Source organism: Silurus meridionalis, chromosome 28 (assembly GCF_014805685.1).
Source record: "Silurus meridionalis isolate SWU-2019-XX chromosome 28, ASM1480568v1, whole genome shotgun sequence".
Lineage (NCBI taxonomy): Eukaryota > Metazoa > Chordata > Actinopteri > Siluriformes > Siluridae > Silurus > Silurus meridionalis.
In genome coordinates this window covers 13,425,175-13,442,980 of record NC_060911.1, presented here as the reverse complement: position 1 = coordinate 13,442,980, position 17,806 = coordinate 13,425,175, and the positions used below count along the sequence as shown (strand labels likewise).

At 40.1% G+C, this 17,806-nt stretch overlaps 1 protein-coding gene across 26 annotated transcripts in view; it reads right to left on the bottom strand.

Moving 5' to 3' along the window:
• The window catches only part of LOC124381709 (neurexin-1a-like), a 316,092-nt gene that overhangs the window by 278,964 nt on the left and 19,322 nt on the right, over positions 1-17,806 (bottom strand). For 13 of the 26 annotated variants that reach the window (XM_046843553.1, XM_046843558.1, XM_046843570.1 and 10 more), the window contains 2 exons: positions 17,263-17,292; positions 15,883-15,894 (listed from right to left, as the gene is read on the bottom strand). The exons of 5 other annotated variants lie outside the window; for them this stretch is intronic. In XM_046843553.1, the coding sequence (XP_046699509.1) occupies positions 15,883-15,894; positions 17,263-17,292 (42 nt within the window). The remainder of the gene's footprint in view (positions 1-15,882; positions 15,895-17,262; positions 17,293-17,806) is intronic. 8 more of the 26 variants (XM_046843559.1, XM_046843562.1, XM_046843568.1 and 5 more) reach the window with 1 other exon arrangement.

Genomic DNA, 17,806 nt, shown 5'->3' with positions numbered 1-17,806 from the left:
GTTCTTATGGTGAGGTGTCCACAAACTTTTGCTAGCTTCACCATTATGAGCTCTCTTTTTTACACTAATGTGTCCCTTTTTATTATATTTCCTGCTTTGGAAAATGTCCTCTAATGGAGCCAAAAAAACCTCCATGAATGAAAACGTTTAGAATCATACTTCAATAGAGAAAAACAATCGCATGTCTTAATGCTAACAAAGAAGAATTCAGTGTCACAATGCAGAAAACTGCTTAGCCTTTCACCTGTCTGATAGGGGGCTAAATAAATGGGTTCACATTTAGGACTTGTTTTTTTCTGGGGCACCACAGTGGACAAAAAGATGCAAAATATAACATTGACATTATTGCGGTTTGTTATATAAATTATGTCTTCTTTCTTTACCTTGCCATTTTGAACATCATTTCTGTACAGGGACCTGCCATTTTTCTGCAAAATGCACCTCTATATTTGCCCCCCATGTTATCTGCACTGACTGGGTCTCTACTATGTATATTGTGCCTGAAAACCTGTGGAAACTCCGAGTCTAGGAATGAAGATTTCCTTTGACCAAACATATATATATATATATATATATATATATATATATATATATTAATACAAATACCTAGAAACTTTTCACTAAAGAATCTTCCATTAGCATGAAGAACAGCTTAACACAATTTCCCACGTTTTTTTTTCTCCAAACTTTCATCTGAAATACTTTGGCAATTTTTCCAAGAGGCATGGTAAAGATGTTCTTCACCAGAGATTTCTTTTACAATCTAGTTCATCCCAGATCAGCCCAACAGTGGCAGCTTGGCAATACTTGGTTCATAAAACCCAGGCCTTTTAAACACTACCACAGAGCCTTTAACACTGAGCTACCACCTCCATGTTTTATTGTGGGGGTGAGGCAGTCTGCTAACATTTTTCCTGGTCTCCGACTTATACAATTTCTTCTTTTTGAGATGAAAATATCTTATTTGGACTTGTGTTAATGCAGTTTCTTCCAGTCTAATTGCATAAATGTTCCTCATATCTTCTCAAAGAGTGTTTCCCTCACCACCAACATCCTTCAGAATTAATATATCCTGAATCCATATAATAAAACTGAATTGATTGTTCGTTCCTGTGCCTGTCAGGCAAAATGTACACATCAGGCTTAACATTATGTCCACCTTTCTATATTGTGTTGGTCCCCTTTTTTGCTGCCAAAACAGTCCTGACCCATCGAGCATTAACAGCATGAACTTCTTCAGCAGTTTGCGCTACAGGAGCTGGTCCATTGGATCGGACTACACGGCCCAGGCTTCGCTCACATGAATCAATGAACCTCGCCCGCCCATGACCTTGTCGCCGGTTCACCACTGTTCCATCCTTAGAGGACTAATAGATTTTGACCACTGCAGACCAGGAACATCCCACAATAACTGCAGTTTCGGAGATGCTCCGACCCAGTCGTCTAGCCAACACTAGCCACGTTTGCATATGCACTTTTTTTGTCATTCCGATTAAAAGATTCAGAGGGCTGGTTGGAGCGGGTTGTAATGCTGGAGTTTAGTGACCTGAAATGGAAAATAAACTTTCGCATAAGTCGCCGGTCATTCACACGTTTATGTGGGCTGGTAGAAGGATTTATGGCCCCAGAAGAAAAGAGCGTGAGAAATCCATTTTCCCTAATCATGTGCGGAAAAAAAATTGTTGTAAAGAATCGTTTGGCGACCCCTTGACGTAATGACCTAGACGCAAAGTAATCGGTTTAACCGTTTACATTGCAGACTATGTTGTTTGTGCGGTTTATAAAAATCCCACCCCTCTCAAACCGATTTACAATTTCATTCGGGTTTGGGATTCCTAGTGAGGTTTTACGTTAATCATTTTCATTCTGATGGACTTTTAAACACGATGCTCCATGTAAACACACCTACTATTTGTCAAACTCCCCTCAAATCCTTACGCTCGCCCATTTTTCCTGCATCTAACATCAACTTTGAGGACAAGATTTTCACTTGATGCCTAATATATACCACCCACAAACAGGTGACATGATAAAAAGATAATCAATGTTATTCACTTCACCGCTCATAATGGTTTTAAGTACCATATGGTGATGCCACGGCCATTGGCATAACTAAATACTCCTCTGCCCACTCTTTAGGAGCTGTAAACCTCTAGAATAAGAAAACCTCCAAGAACGCATCCAAAATCAGTATGGGCATCACGCAGCCAGATCACCTCCTTTCTGTGGAACTACTTTTCTATCCGCCACGGGAAACTCAATTTGGCAACCAAAATCGTTGAACCATTCAGGTGCACTATGCACACACTTTCACAATATACCCTTTTTTCGGTATATTATGTATTACAGTGCATATTCATTTATTTATCTGCCCTATATATAGGTGTAAGACAAATTCTTACGCAATCGAGCCCTGATTCTAATGAACAAATAACATTCATGTCTATGATGAAAAATAGCCACAATCTAAAGCTACAGTAGATTCATTTATGCTCAAATGAAGCAATCAACAATGAGCATGACGCCATGGTACCGCTTCGAACAGTGTATATTTTGCCCTTCTAGACATTCGGGTACCTTGATAGCGATTTCTGCTGTATTTTATTAGTATCATTATTTTCATGACACAGTAAAATCCACAGTAATGAATGAACACCTTGTATGCACTTAAGCCCACTCGGATGCAGGAGGGTTACAGAGCTTAATTAAACACCGCAGCTTTTACGACAGGATTAGGATTTCCATTAACGGCTGTGGATGGAGGGTGTAAATCTGGGCGAACATAAAGCCACACTTTTGCAGGGTATATCACAGTGTAGGAGTGATACCACATTCCCATGGAAATTCGTGAAAGACGGGTGCGAGGATGCAGAGTTACTGTTACCACATCCTGAAAAAGTTTTATGGACATTTTGTTTTAATTGGTACATGCTTCTTCTGAGAAGATGTTCCACCACATTTTGGAGTGTGCTAGCAAAGATTTGTGGGAGGGTCTAAAGCCAGGTGCTGATGAAGGTCAGGTGAGAAGGCCCGAGGTGACCCACCCAATATATTTGGAGCCACTGAAGATCTTCCACTCCATCACATGGAAATAATATCTTTATGGAGCACTCTTTGTGCACTTGCTGGAGGATGTTCGGGTCTCATGGTTCAAGCGATGGGAAAATTGCATGCTACTAGACCTGAAGAAGGCTTTAGGGTAACAGTTTGCAGAAGAACCTATGGCTATTAGTGAATAGTCATAGCTCTGATACTGGAGACTCCTTCCATAATGCTAATAAACTCTATACCATACACAAAACCTCATTCTGTCAAATGTACAAGCTCCTCATGCTCCTGAGATACCAGGAAACAGTGTTCCTGTCCGGTTCTTCAATTCGGATCTGCCCGACTCATCCAGACACCCTACATCTGGATGGAGTTCTCTTCAATGTGAGACCACTCTGTGTTCAGCCTACACAGTTTGCATGAACAGTTCTGCATCAATGTGATAAAATTCCTGTATAATGAATCGATGATGATGAGGGCTGGTTCCTATCAAGGTTTCTAAACTTCGACAGTCCAACTTTTATCTCTGGAAAGCTGCTTTGGACAAAATCCATGTCATATAATGTCCAATCAACTGCATATTATCTACAAACCCGCTCAAAGCAACGGTCCAACTTGGGTTTCATCTGCGACAGTCCATCCAGATTTCCAGTCAATGGAATTCGGTCGTTCTTGAAGAAGCTGTATTCCCCAAACGACCCGGAGGTATTAAAGGACGAACACAAATGAGGACAATGTAAATTGTGGCTGTGAGCTGCGAACTAAAACGACGAAGTAAATACGAGGCTTTAATGGCTTTCCATCAGCACTGTAATGACTGTACAATGCGATTACTGTACACTACACACACACACACACAGCGAGAGGACCATCTAACCAGAAAACATGAGACTGTTTCATAAGATGGGCAGCTGGAACCAGGGCGCGTGCACACACACACTTGAACTGCTTCTCCATTGGCTAGACAAGCTCCACACACAGGATGTTTAGCACGTGCTAACTGCATTAGGCTGACATTCTGGGAGAGAACCCAAAACTTTCCTCTCACTGGGACTGCTTTTTACGAGCCGCTGCCAAGCCCCGTAATGCTATTACACGAGAACCGACAAGGAACCGAGTACAAATACAACCTCTAACCTTACTCTCTTAGTAACATCGCTGCTAAGAATAGCTCTTCCACAGGAGCCATAATCATCTTTCTTTCAGAGATGTAGAGGTCAGGCTAGGCTACGGCTAGGCTAAGCTTACAACCTGGGTCTCTTTCTGACACGAGTTTGCAACCATGATTTGGTCGTATAACCCGTTTCAAGCGATGGACCTTCTCGCAAAGTAGCTGTGAACTGCAGCTGTATTGATGCCAGAGGATACAACAACCAATCATAATGAAGCACACTGTGATTGACAACTAAGAACTCTTGCTTCGTCTTTGTTTTTATATTTTTTCCTGGATTAGGTATCTTTATTTTATGTTCTATTTCTCTTGGTTATCCCCAGATCTGGAGTTGGACAATTTTTTTTTTTAATTATTTATTTAATAATTATTATTATTTATTCTCTCATCTCATCAGCAAGTTTCACGAAAGTTTCTACTGTAGAGCTCTAAAGCCAATTGAACAATTTTAGGATGAATGTGAACGCTGAGTGGACCCCAAGCCTCCTTACATCACCTACATCAATACCAGACTTTACTAACTGGCTGAATGAATCTCCACAAATTACATCTTAAACGATTACCAAAACTATGGAAATGTTCCTTCTACAAGGCACTGATGACATCAAATGAAATGTCCTCATTCCTGCAAACAACTGATTCTACATGGGCCTTGAGGGAACAAGCCCTGGATCTAAATCTCAAATCATTCTGATGCATCACATCGCATCAGAGGCTTTGAAAAGGATTCTGGGAAACTCAAATGTCACGATCAGATGCTGAACCTTATCAGAACTGCTCAAGAGTATTGAGAAAAAATCCCTCTGTGGTCTAATGTTGGACAACGCGAACGCGTTCGAGATCAAGACAAAGACGACGATAATTCCGCTCGTCTTTTGATCCCAGCGCTTCAGTAAACACGATCGGCTCGGCACAGTATTTACAGGGACGTTCCTGCGGTAACGAGCCTCCCACGGCGCTTCTCACGACCTTCACCTCCAACCAGCAGGGAATCGTTTATCCGAAAACAACGACAGTGTGACTACAGATCAGGACTCGGGCCTTGACTATCTGTACTGATTTTACAAGCACCAACTCGAAGTGTCGAATTAACTTCACAGCTGAGGAGGGTTTGATTCTAAGTGACAGGGGGGGAAAAAAAAGAAAAAAGGAAAAAAATCAGCTTGACAAGTGTCAAAATATGTGAATGTCAAAAGAATTTTTTTTTTTCTTTTTCTTTAAAACACACAAATTATTAAGTAAAATCCCATGTAGACCTTAGAAGATAATCCATACAGATCCATTTTTTTGTTTGTTTTTTCGATTTCTGCACTTTCTAACAGTGGCTTTGATATATAATATTGAATATATGATCAAAAGCTTCTGGGCAGCTGAAGATAAGATCGTGTGCTTCTTCTTAAGCATCCTATTTCACCTTTTGCTTTTATAATTAACGCCACTCTTCTGAGATGTTTCACTAGATTTTATGTAACACTCATTCATCCACAATGGTGTTAGTAATATAAATGAGATGAGGAGGACTGGGGCTGCACCCAGCGTTCACATTCATCCTAAAAATCCTCTGTACCAGGAGATCTTCCACTCCATTTTATGGAGAGCATAGCTTCATAATGCTGGCTTTGTGGACCAATTCGGAACAGTGTTGTGTCTCCGGGAAAATCTTGTGCTAGCGTATCCCAATCATGTGCTTCTAAATTCGAAAAGGTTTGCGGGAAACGCATATGGCTGCCAAATCCAGGTGTTTCAAGACTTGGTGTCCAAATCTATCACTAGATAGAAATATCAATTAGGATGTGGAAGCTCAGTGGTTAAGACATTAGACTTTGGATAGGAAGGTCTAATCCCAGCACCACCAACCTGCCACTGCGTGAGCTCTTGAGAAAGACGCTCAGCCCTTAACTACTTGGTTGTAAGTTGTTCTGGATGGCGTGTCTGTCAAATGCCATCAATATAAATTAAGTCGAATACTTTTATTTCCAAGGATCGATACCATTTTTTTCATTTCAAAAATTTTTTTGTAGCTTCTCAGACAAGCGGCTACTTCACAATTAATATTTTAAACTCCCCCCCCTCCAGTTTTTTAATCTTTAATGATGAACGCTGCTCTGTGATGAAGACTGCTGGGGGTCGTGTCCTATATATCCGACCTCCGCTTACTTCTATGGCTGTGCAACATCAGTGTGTTTTTAATTCATTTAAATCAAAAAAAAAAAAAGATAACTGTCATGCCCTTGTGTGTAATTAACAACATAAAAAGTGATGGAGAAGAGAAATAGGAGTGAGCTTTGGTTTTGTCAGGCTCGGAGGGAGGATTAAGGTAAGCTGGGAAAGGCTTTAGTCCCGATTCGAGGCTAAAATATAAAAGAAGGAGGCGTGTGACTGTGTCGGGAGTTTTTTCATTTTTTTTATTTATTTATTTCTATCTTTTTATACAGGGATCAGACGTCATTCGGTGATCAAAGCCACGGCCCGGGCCACGGCGATGTCTTTACGGCATATAAAGCACTAGCAAGGACACGTGCCGCCTGGTTGCGGATTGGATATACGCCGAGATACTCGAACCGAAACACAGCGTAAGCAGGAATCCGTGACAGCTATGTGGACTCGTTTCCAATTAGCCTCCGTACGCGTCCAGGAAATGCCCTCGGATAGACCATTAATTGATTTTTTTATTTATTTATTTATTTATTTTTTCGGATTTAATGCTCTGTTCTATGTGGGGCATCTGGAACCTGACCTCCTCTAGTAAAGCTTATGTTAATTGATTTAATTTGATAGTCTTTTGTATTTGTTTGTTTATTTACTTACCCTCTGTAGAGCTCTAGCTATCTAGCTAGCTATCTTATTATTATTCTATATTATTCGAAATATAGTCAAGTTTATTTCTATTGCGCATTTCACAACAGACATTGTCTCAAAGCAGCTTTACACAAATCGTCAGTGAAGTGTGTATTTATCCCTGGTGAGCAGCCGTGGTGACTGTGGCAAGGAAAAACTCCCTTAGATGTAATGAGAAAGAAACCTTGAGAGGAACCAGACTCAAAAGGGGAACCCATCCTCATTTGGGTGACATCAAGAGTGTGCTTATAAATCTTTCAACAATACAGAACACTGGAGAGTGAGAACTAACATGAGCACTGGAGTATAAGATTATAAGTAATGTTCTTTCTACAGTCTTCTACAGAAATATATATACAGTGGAACCTCGATACTCGTGACTTGATTTGGAACTGGACTAAAAGTAATTCCAGCGGCTTGAAAGTTCGGAGTAACATTTCAAATGATCGATCGATCGATCGATCATTTGAAATGTTACTCCGAACTTTCAAGATCGATCTATCGATCTATCTATCTATCTATCTATCTATCTATCTATCTATCTATCTAGGGTCCATATATATACTGTATTTTCCGGACTATAAGCCGCTACATTTTTCCCACACTTTGAACTCCGCGGCTTAAACAATTAAGCGGCTAATTTATGGATTTTTCCTGGGTTTTTCCCGGTTTCACAAACTTCAAGCCAAAAAACTGAGCCCCATAACATTAGACCAATGAAATTGCTGAACGGATTCAGGTGAACCAATGAAACTCTTTATATTAAATCAGATGCGCTCCCACTGAATCAGGCCGCACCACATCATAAATATGGATGATGTTCCTCTGACATTTGACCTGCCGCTCACTCGGACTGTCTACAGGAAATGCGAATCATTCGTCACGCTGAAAACAACCGGGCATGAAAACACACTTCACCTGTGTTCTGAGCTGCACGGCATCGGGAGAAAAGCTTCACTGATGGTGATTTTTAAACGCACGATGATGCCAAAAGATAAACTCTCTAGAGAAATAGTTGCGACAGGAAGGAGGAAGACAGTAAACAATTACTTTCTTGGTAGGCTTCTGTTTAGAAACAAGCCGTGTAACAGACACTGTCTTTCATTAAAGTCTGAGTAAAGTTCATTAGTTTCAGTGTAGACACCTGCGGCTTAAAGACAGGTGCGGCTTATTTATGTTCAAAATAAAAATATTTGTCAAATTCAGTGGGTTCGGCTTATATATGCACTTAATAGTCCGGAAATTACGGTGTGTGTATATATACGTTTCAGGATACGGTAACATTAAAATTTTCCCTGCATTTCAACCTGTTCCAGCGTGACCCAAAGTGCACAAAGAGAGCTTCATGAAGATCTGCTTTCCATGAGTTGGAGTGGAAGATCTCCTGCTATAAAGCTCAACCCTCATGAACACCTTTGGGATGAATGGGAACACTGACTGCACTGTGTCAAGTGTTACGTACGGTATATTTGCTGTATTTGATTATACTTACAGTGTGGAAACAGCAAGTTTTATGTTTTTTAAGAGACACGTGCATGTTTGTTTTGTTTCTATGCAACAAATGATGTAATGTAACAACGTAAGTAACGTGATCCTTCATGCTTATTACATATTAATGAAGCTCCGCCGTGGTATGATACTACGGCACGCCAGTGATGAGTGCCTCTCTCTGGCCTTTAAGTACAGCAAGTCTCATATTTCTGACATTGCTATGACATTGTAATGGATTGTGTGTGTTATCTGAACCGTACATGTGGTTAAATGATACAATTACACACCTATAAAATGCTTAACAAATAATAAACGTTTAAAACCCAGTGATGTAGGTTTTTTGGCACCCTCTCGCTCTCATTCTTCTAATACATGTGTAACAATAAATTCGCTTCTTAAAGTCAATCTTCTCTTAGCGACGCCCACATGACCATCTTTATGACTCTTTTTTTTTCCATCATACTGTATTCATGTCAGACCAGCACATTCTGCCATCAAAACCAGACAAGGATCACTACTTTGCATTCGGTTTCATTTGACAGTAAAGGGAAGGGGGGGGGAATAAATAAATGAATAAAAAGACTTGAGCGGATGAAAAACGGCCACTCTTTTCCCGCCAGCTTCCATTACAGACGAGGAAGAGCAAACGATTCCCGTTGATAGCGTCATTAATTCCGCTGGTTCGAATCAGAGTGCTAACAGATCTGCTGCTTTACCAGAGGTGTGTATGGGGGGGCTGATGTGGGGGGGCTTTAGGGGATAGCAGACTATTTATATAATAGTGATGGAAGCTGTCAACAGACGCAGGAGGTTAATAATCGAACGAGGCTTTATTGCAGGCGCGGTACGGAAGCAAGATTTACATTTGCCGTAAAGTCGCGCCGCTGTGATCTGAGAGAAGTGAGGCATCGATCTGATACACGCTGCCGTTACTGTTATCAACCCTAAAAGACTGGCTGAGGTCAAAGGTTAAAAACAATTTACAGTCCTATACATGCATGTACTGTGATATAAATAAATAAATAAATAAATAAATAAATAAATAAATAATAACAACGAAAATCACCAATAGACATACAGAGATGAATGGATAGATAGATATTGATGGCAGACAGACAGACAGACAGACAGACAGACAGACAGACAGACAATGGACAGAGACAGACAGACAGTAAAACAGACAGACAATAGACAGACACAGTAAAACAGACAGATCCATAGACAGATAAACAGATGAACTTCCCTTTTCTTTCTTTCTTTTTTTCTTTCTTTCTTTAGTACTCCCCTGGGAGACACTTTAATAGTTTAAACAAATGAAAACTTTATATCGTTAATAAAGACGAGGTGGTGATGAAATAGAATTTATTTTTTTAGTTATTTATAAATTTTCCCTATTCGACTCGAGTCTTCTCTTCTTTATAACTCACACACACACCGTGACTCTTCTGCCATGGAGATTTATGTGGAGATGTTCCACACACACACATATCGCCTCCCCACACATGACCCCCCGCACATGACCTCCCCACGTGCTGTCACTCGGTTTCCTCCCATTTAGGGTTCGATGTCTTACTGTTTATAGCCGAAGGTCCCGATAGCATCGCCATAGCAACAAGAGTATAAAGATGGCAACATCGCTGTGAAATAATTAAATAAACACTGTATAAGAAAGAAATGAACAACAATCATAAAAAGAAAGTGTAAATATGAATCTTCCAGTCTGCACAGTTTCGGAGCGTTATGCAAGAGCGGTTCTTATCTTGCCTTTGTTTGAGAAAGGAAAAAAAAAAACCTGAGGACATCGAGGGAATATGAGCCACGCCGGCCTACAGTGTGATGAATCTCAGTGTGGAACTGATAAAAGTGTTATTATATATATAATACAACTTGCTGTTATAATAACCTCCATTTTTCTGGGAAGATGCTCCATGTTAGTAAAGTCAGGTACTGATGTAGGTGAGGTGAGGAGGCCTGAGGTCCAGTCAGTGTTCACATTCATCCCAAAGGTGTTCAATAGGGTTGAATCTCTATATATATATATATATATATATATATATATATATATATATATATATATATATATATATATATATATTTAACGAGGTGGATTAAATGGAGGATTACTGTATTACTATTATCATCATTCTCCAGATCCTAAATTGATTGCTGCCAAAAATCCCACAAATACACATTTATTCTAGAAGTTGGATATGTAAATTTATTTACAGAGTTATTGGGCGACCTGGTAATGTACAATGTTTTAATCCAATTTTGTGTTCCAGCGGTTTTTCTTTTTTTCTTTTGAACACAGCTTGAGCTCGAGCCGTGAGAGTCTGGCTGTAGGAGAATGAATATGAATCACTGTGAGTCAGAAGGAAGGAAATAAATCACGCCGCTTACCGAGCGCGATGACACACACACAAACACACCTACATATGCAACAATAAACCCTGTCTCTGGTGTGAAACGGGCAAATGTAAAAATCAGCATGTCAGCAATTAATGCTTTTCATCAATCTGCTCAAATTTTCTTCAAAACTCAAATTTTTCTTCAATTCTTTTACTAATTTAGGAGCAAACGTTCCTTCATTCCTCCCTGAGATGAAGGACTTAGCTTCATTCACCTGCTCGTGTCTCTTCTTCCTCATCATCCAGCCAGTGGATCCTATTTCATATTGATCCTAGTTTTATTTTTTTTTTTCCTCCTCCTCCTCCTCCTTCTCCTTATCCTCCTCCCTTCTTCTTTTTCTTCCTTGTCCTCTCTCTCTCTCTCTCTCTCTCTGAAGCGAAGGATTTATGTGCAGTCCGTTCCTTTCAGTAAATACGTTTTATAGGAGGCCTTTAAAAAACCAGCAATTCACTCTCTCTGTATGTGTGTGTGTGTGTGTGTGTGTGTGTGTGTGTGTGTGTGTGTATGGATTTTCTTTTGGGATCATGTCATATCTGTTTTCTTCACAGCGGTCGTATTGACAGCTCGGAGGCGTTATCGTGGGCGACGGACAATGAAGCTCTCGTTTCAGTCCGAAGACTGAGGAATTCAGTCAGCAGTCATTCCTTTGTGAATAAATAAATTAAATAGATTGATCGATAAATCGATAATAATAATAAAAAAAAAAGCATTGGTCTTGTGCTAAAAAAAAAAATATCTATATAAGATAACCAAAACTCGGTAAATGTATTAATTTTGTATGAATTAAATTTGATTATATTATTTTTTATTTTATTATTATTATTTTTTATTATTTATAAAACATTTTATTTATGAAGCGCATTTAAAATTAACCTTCGTTGGCCAAAATGCTGTGCATATTAAATATAAATAAAACAAATAAATGGAATTATAAAACATTCTGCTAATGTAGAAGCATTTCTAATATGTAGTGGAAGGTTGTTCCTCAGCTTAGGACCAGCCCCAGCGCCAAAACCTCGATCGCCCCCTCTGTTGAAGGCGACATCGTGGGACAGAGAAGAGATGTTGATCTTTTGATCTAAGTGATCTAGATGGGTTATGAGGAATAATTAAAAGGTATTTTGGGGGTTTGGTTCCAGCGAGCTTTATAGGGGCAAAAACTTAAAATTTTAAATCAATGTGAGAACGGACTTGCAATCGATGCAATGAACGTAAAATTGGGACGATGTGATTGCACCAGCGGAGGCAATAGTAGCTGGTACTAACTATGCTATATTTATTAAATGAATTTTCTATCTACTCCCAGCTTGGGCTTGGATGTTAGATTGGATATTCGATTGGAAATATAACCTGAACCGTAAGGCTTCCCCTATCAGCCAGCATTAACTCCTAACTCCCCAATCCTCATTAACCCCCGGGCCTTTCCCAAACCACATCAACAAGTTGTAAGAGAAAGATTTTGTAATGTCCGGTTTTCAGAGAATATGCAAGTAGCGAGTTTTCCTTTCCCTGAACGATGCTTTTGTGTGCTTTTGTATTCCACAAAAGCATCTAACAGACGAAGGAAAGTTTGCTAATTGCTTATTTGTCTTCCATCAATTCTCGGAAAACTGGACATTACAATGTGTCCTCTTACAACTTGTGCAAGTAAAATTAATGCCATTTGCTGATGTTGGGGGCATGATGGGGGTCTGGGGATTATGGGGTTCGGGATGGCTATTGGGGAGACATTATGGGGTCCAGTGTTTGCTGTGGTTTGGGAAAGGCCTGGGGGTTTATGAGGATTGGGAAGCAGGGAGTTGACGCTGGCTGATAGGGGGAAGCATTTTGGTGTGGTGCGTGATGAGCAATTTAGGGTGGTGGGGGGTGGGCTGTTGAGGTTATGGCAAATGTGGAGGTGTCAAGTGGGTCTTTGGGTTGATAAGGTATTTGGAATGGCTGATTTAGAGGCATGATGGGGGTCTGGAGGTTGATGAGATCTCTTTTGCACATTGTACTGTAAACAGTAGGTTGCCTGGTGGCACTGTTTTGTGTAGGTCCTACACTGTTTTCTTGCACTTTTTGCACTCGTGTTTTTGCGTCGTAGCGAGGACACTTTAATCCTTAGCTTTGTGTTCGGTGTGTAGTTCTATGTTGTTTTATGTAGCACCAGGGTTCTGTAGAAACCTTCTCATTTCACTGTGTACTGCATCAGCTATATAATATGACAATAAAAGCGAATTGACGAGATTTGTGGGTCTGGGGTTTGATCAAGGATTCGGGGGGGTTTCTTGCTGGCTTCTTTTGGGGATGCTTATGAAGGTCTGCATGTTGATAGAAAACTTTAGTGTGGTGGGGTTGGGCCTGGCTGCTGAGGGGTAAAATGGAGGTCTGGGGTTCATAAGGGATTCAAAGGTATAAGGGCTAGCTGCTGGGAGTCAAGATGGGAGATGTAGATATGATAGAATAGCTAACTAGCAAATGATCTAATAATGTAGTGAGTTTTCACCAGATGACTGTCATTTATGTACCTCAAACTTTAAGATTTTTTTCCAATCCTATCATCCTTTCAAAATCAGTAGTTTTGCTAAATTAATCCAGAATCACTGGCAGGTTTGCTACTCAGCTACATCTATCCTGTTCAAATCATTAGCAGATTTGCTAGTTAGCTTAACCTATTCTGTTCTCTTTACTACAAAGTATACTTTCTGAATCATGGGTAGGTTTGTAAGCAATATAGCTTCTTGTAGAAAATCTGCATCAGGTTTGCTAGTTATCTATCTTTATCCTGAATCACCCCAAGCTATTTTAACTAGCATACTTGTATGAGTCGCTCAGTATGGAATGATGTTATACAGATATGTTCACATCCCTAGCATCAGCTAACCATATCCTGAATCAACACCAACCTTTTGTAACTCAGATGATTTGCTCACTTGCTGTAAAAATGATGTTCTACAGCTATGTTCACATCCTTAGCGTTAGCTAGATAGCAAATCTACTCATAAGAATACTGTATAAACACACTAACTAAAGTGTCTTAGAGCGTATGTAGCTCGCAAGAAGTTAATCATGAGGTTGATATTATGGCTAATTTAAGAAGATAAACACCGCTTTTGACGTTTTGCTGCTCAGGTGGTTCAATATGACAAAAGGTATGCAAAAGTAAAAGAAAAGTAGTGAGTCAGTTTCTATGTTTTTATGTTGGCTTTATTTTAGAGACGCTAGGTGGCTAACGACGAAGCAGAATCGAAACTGCTCGGGGCTCAGCGCTGAATCAGCAGTGAGGTTGAGGCTCCTCCTGGGTCTCCTTCTGCTCTTGGAACAGACCAGAAGAGAACCTGCGAGAGTTCGGTTCAGCTCCACTGAGGAAGATTCCACAGATGGCAAAATGCAACCAATCCTCTAAATACTGTATATAAATAAATATGTAAATAAAAAACAAAGAAGCTCCACGGCAAATCCGAGAAAAGTAATGCGAAAAATGTTACCGCTAAATCCATCTCTGTCGTCTTCATTTAACTGAAATTTACGCATGCAGCAGCTACGCAGATGACACGTGAACGTACAATGGGCCGGAGAGCTGAGGGAGAACAATTCATGCCAAAGAAACACCCAGGAAGTTTCTCTGCTTCTCAGATCCAGGAATATTTAATTTATGAAGCTGCTGTAATCTCCAGCAGGATCGCTAGCGACGTGATTTGCTAATTTCAGCAGCTTGTTTGCTAGCTATATAACTTCATAATGTCTTCTGAATGTCGCTATCTTGTTTGCCAGTTAGCTAACTTCATCCTGTCTACTGTACCTCACTATTTTGCTAGTTAGCCAAGTTCCTTATATCTACATCACCGCTTTGTTTGCTATTAAGCTAACTTCATCATATCCACATCACCATTTTGTTTGCTAGTTGGCTAATCTCATTATGTCTACTGTACATCACTATTTTATTGCTACTTAGCTAACTTTATTATATTCCTGCTAGTTGTCATTATATCTGAAAAAGCATCTTTTTCTTTTTGCTTAATATCCAACTTTATCCTGTCTACATTATCAGCTCATTTTCTAGTTTGCTAACTATCATATCTACATCACCGCTTTGTTTAGTTTGTTGGCGAACTGCATCATATCTATATCATTGTGAATATCATTGCTAATCGCTTTGTTAGCTAACTATCATATCTACATCAACACTTTGTTTACTTGTCAGATCAATTCTGATCCATCATCACCCTCATAGGTCATTACTTATAAAAACAAAAGCAGGCTAAACAGGAAAAAATACAGCTAACAAAGTGCTAACCCTTGTATTGTATTAATGATTGACGGAGATTAGAAATACAAACCGGATTTATCATTTTACATTCGAAAGAATTAGGGCTCCGACAGAAAATGGGACGGAATTTAGAGTTGAACCAACACGTCCGTTATCATCGCCTCGCCTCGATTGTTTTCTCAGAGGCTAATTATCCTAAGAGAAAAAAAAAATTGCCTTTAACTGAGAATCACCGGAAAGCAATTTGCCTCCCTTTTTTTTGCTGTAATGTCCTTCAGGGAGATGAGCGGGGAGCCGAGAGACATCTCCCGTAGCCACTTACCTCGAGTGAAGAAACACTCAATTCTGGGGGAAAATGACTCATTTTCCACGCCGAGATGGGCTCCCTGAAAACCCATCTTGGTGATTGAGTAAGTAGTTACCAGTCCGAGCGGTGGCGGGACTCGTTGCCACCCAAAAGGCAATCGGCTTTATGAATAGCTCTACGTGACAAACTGTAAAATCCTCCAGATCAGAGCGATTTTTTTTTTTTTTTTAAGAGAGAGAGAGAGCACCTACCTTCGTTTTCCAGTTCGCTCTCAAGTTAGCTACGAAAATTTGATCACTTCATCTCAGACACACAGGGTCATGAAGACAAGGAACGGAAATGAGACAAAAAAAAGAGGTTCAGTACCTTTAGTTTTACCTAAAAATTTGATGGTTCCACGGAGGAAGTCGAGGCCAGAAAGCAAAAAAAAAAAGGAGAGGGGAGAGAAGAAAATTCGTAAGTCATGGTGGTGTGTAATGAGTGGATGAAGATGAAGGTCTGCTAAAGTGAGGATGACGTATTCATTCGACCGCCATGTGCAATAAAACAAGGCGCCATTCCCTAGACTTTCAGAAGCCAGGCGTCCTCAAGGGTTCCTCGCAGTTATCTTGTCTCGGTTAAAGCTTTACCCAAGACGGACAAACTGAAGAGCAACATACTGGTTTTAGAGTCTGGCTTGCGGCTTTTTTCTCAAATCTTGCAAGACACTTATTTTCCCAGAAATGTCATGAGGTTGAATCAAGATAGATGATTAAATTGGGCTTTTAACTATTCAAAGAACCCCTGAGGAACCTTTTCCAGGAGTGTGAAAAAAGCACAATGTTTTGACCAAACCAAATAGATCATCAAGCAAAAATCCCTCAACTCTGGTTGCACCATGGAACTAAAGATTCTATGGACACATAAGGGCCTTAACCCCCTGAAAAACCCTCAAGGAACCTTTTTGGTCAATGTAGGGAGAGTGATCCTACAAACCACTTCTATAAACATGAACCAGTGTATACATACTCCACACTTAGAGAAAATAATTGAGGACCTCTTCTGAGTTCATTAAATTATTTCTGTGGAGGAACCATTGTTTTCTAGATAGTTCACCTAGTTTTGGTTGAAAGAGGTAGAACATTCACAGATACCTTTAAATTAAAAATAATATTTGTAATGGGCTAATGGGCCAGGCTTCATTTTCCTGCTCCATCTGTCATCCACAAACACTGATTGTGAATCCTGAAAGGTTCTCCAGAGGGAATCAATGATGGTCCAAAAAAATCCAAACATTTTAGCAAAATCTGGTGACTGGTAGCCCTGGTTAGGATTTACTGATAAGACTGACGTCCATGAAAAGGAATTGATCTGAAAGGATTTTCTATGCTCAAGGAAAAACATGAACGGTCTACAGAAAAGAAGGCATTCGTGAAGCTAAAAAGTTCTAACAATGTCCGAAGCCCTCAAGAAATCCTTTTCCTGTAAGAGCATATTAGGAGTTTTTGTCAATGCAAATTCAATCCTATCCCCATTTCCTCTAAGCAGAACCATTAAGAGGATGCCCCTGCTCAACAGCTGTGACTTCCTGGTTCCAATTTCAGAAAAATCATAAGAAAAGATAGCAGCCCGAGGCAATGAAGGGAGGAACGGGGTGAGAGCGTAAGAGCGTGAACTCTCGAGTGCAAAGCAGAAGCAATGAGGCAGACGAGGAGTAGAAGCGAGACGAGGATGAGTGAGAGAAGGAAGAGGGAACAGGAAACATACCTTGGTCTCCCATCATCAGGTGTGCCAGACCTTAAAGGAAAACAAGAGCACAGTCAGCAAAGAATACAAATGCAGAACACGAACATTCGTCTGCTCGATCAGACAGAGGGGTTTAGGATGGAGAGATAAAATGGAGGAGGGGAAAGAAAAATAAAAGACCTGACACATCTGACTTCATCTGGAAGATCTTTGGTGGCCTGACGTTGATGAATAGTAAGCGGTACATCAGTCATTAAAGCATTGTTTGAAAGGTTGTGAGCTTAAATACCTGCTTCATGGGCCCTTAAACAAGTTATAGATAGAAAATTAGATAGTTGTATGTTAATTCAGAATAGCTCAGGAGTTTCAATTTTGGCCCCCCTAATTTACGGCACAAACACAGACAGCTGGAGCCCAAATCTAATAATGCAGGCAGGCGACGACGCAAAATACAGCCATCATTTTTCTCTCCACTGCACAACGTGGAAGTGCATTTGTACCAAACAGTCGAAGTATTATGTACCATAAATGTCACTGAGGGGTTTATTACCGCCTTTGCGTTCTT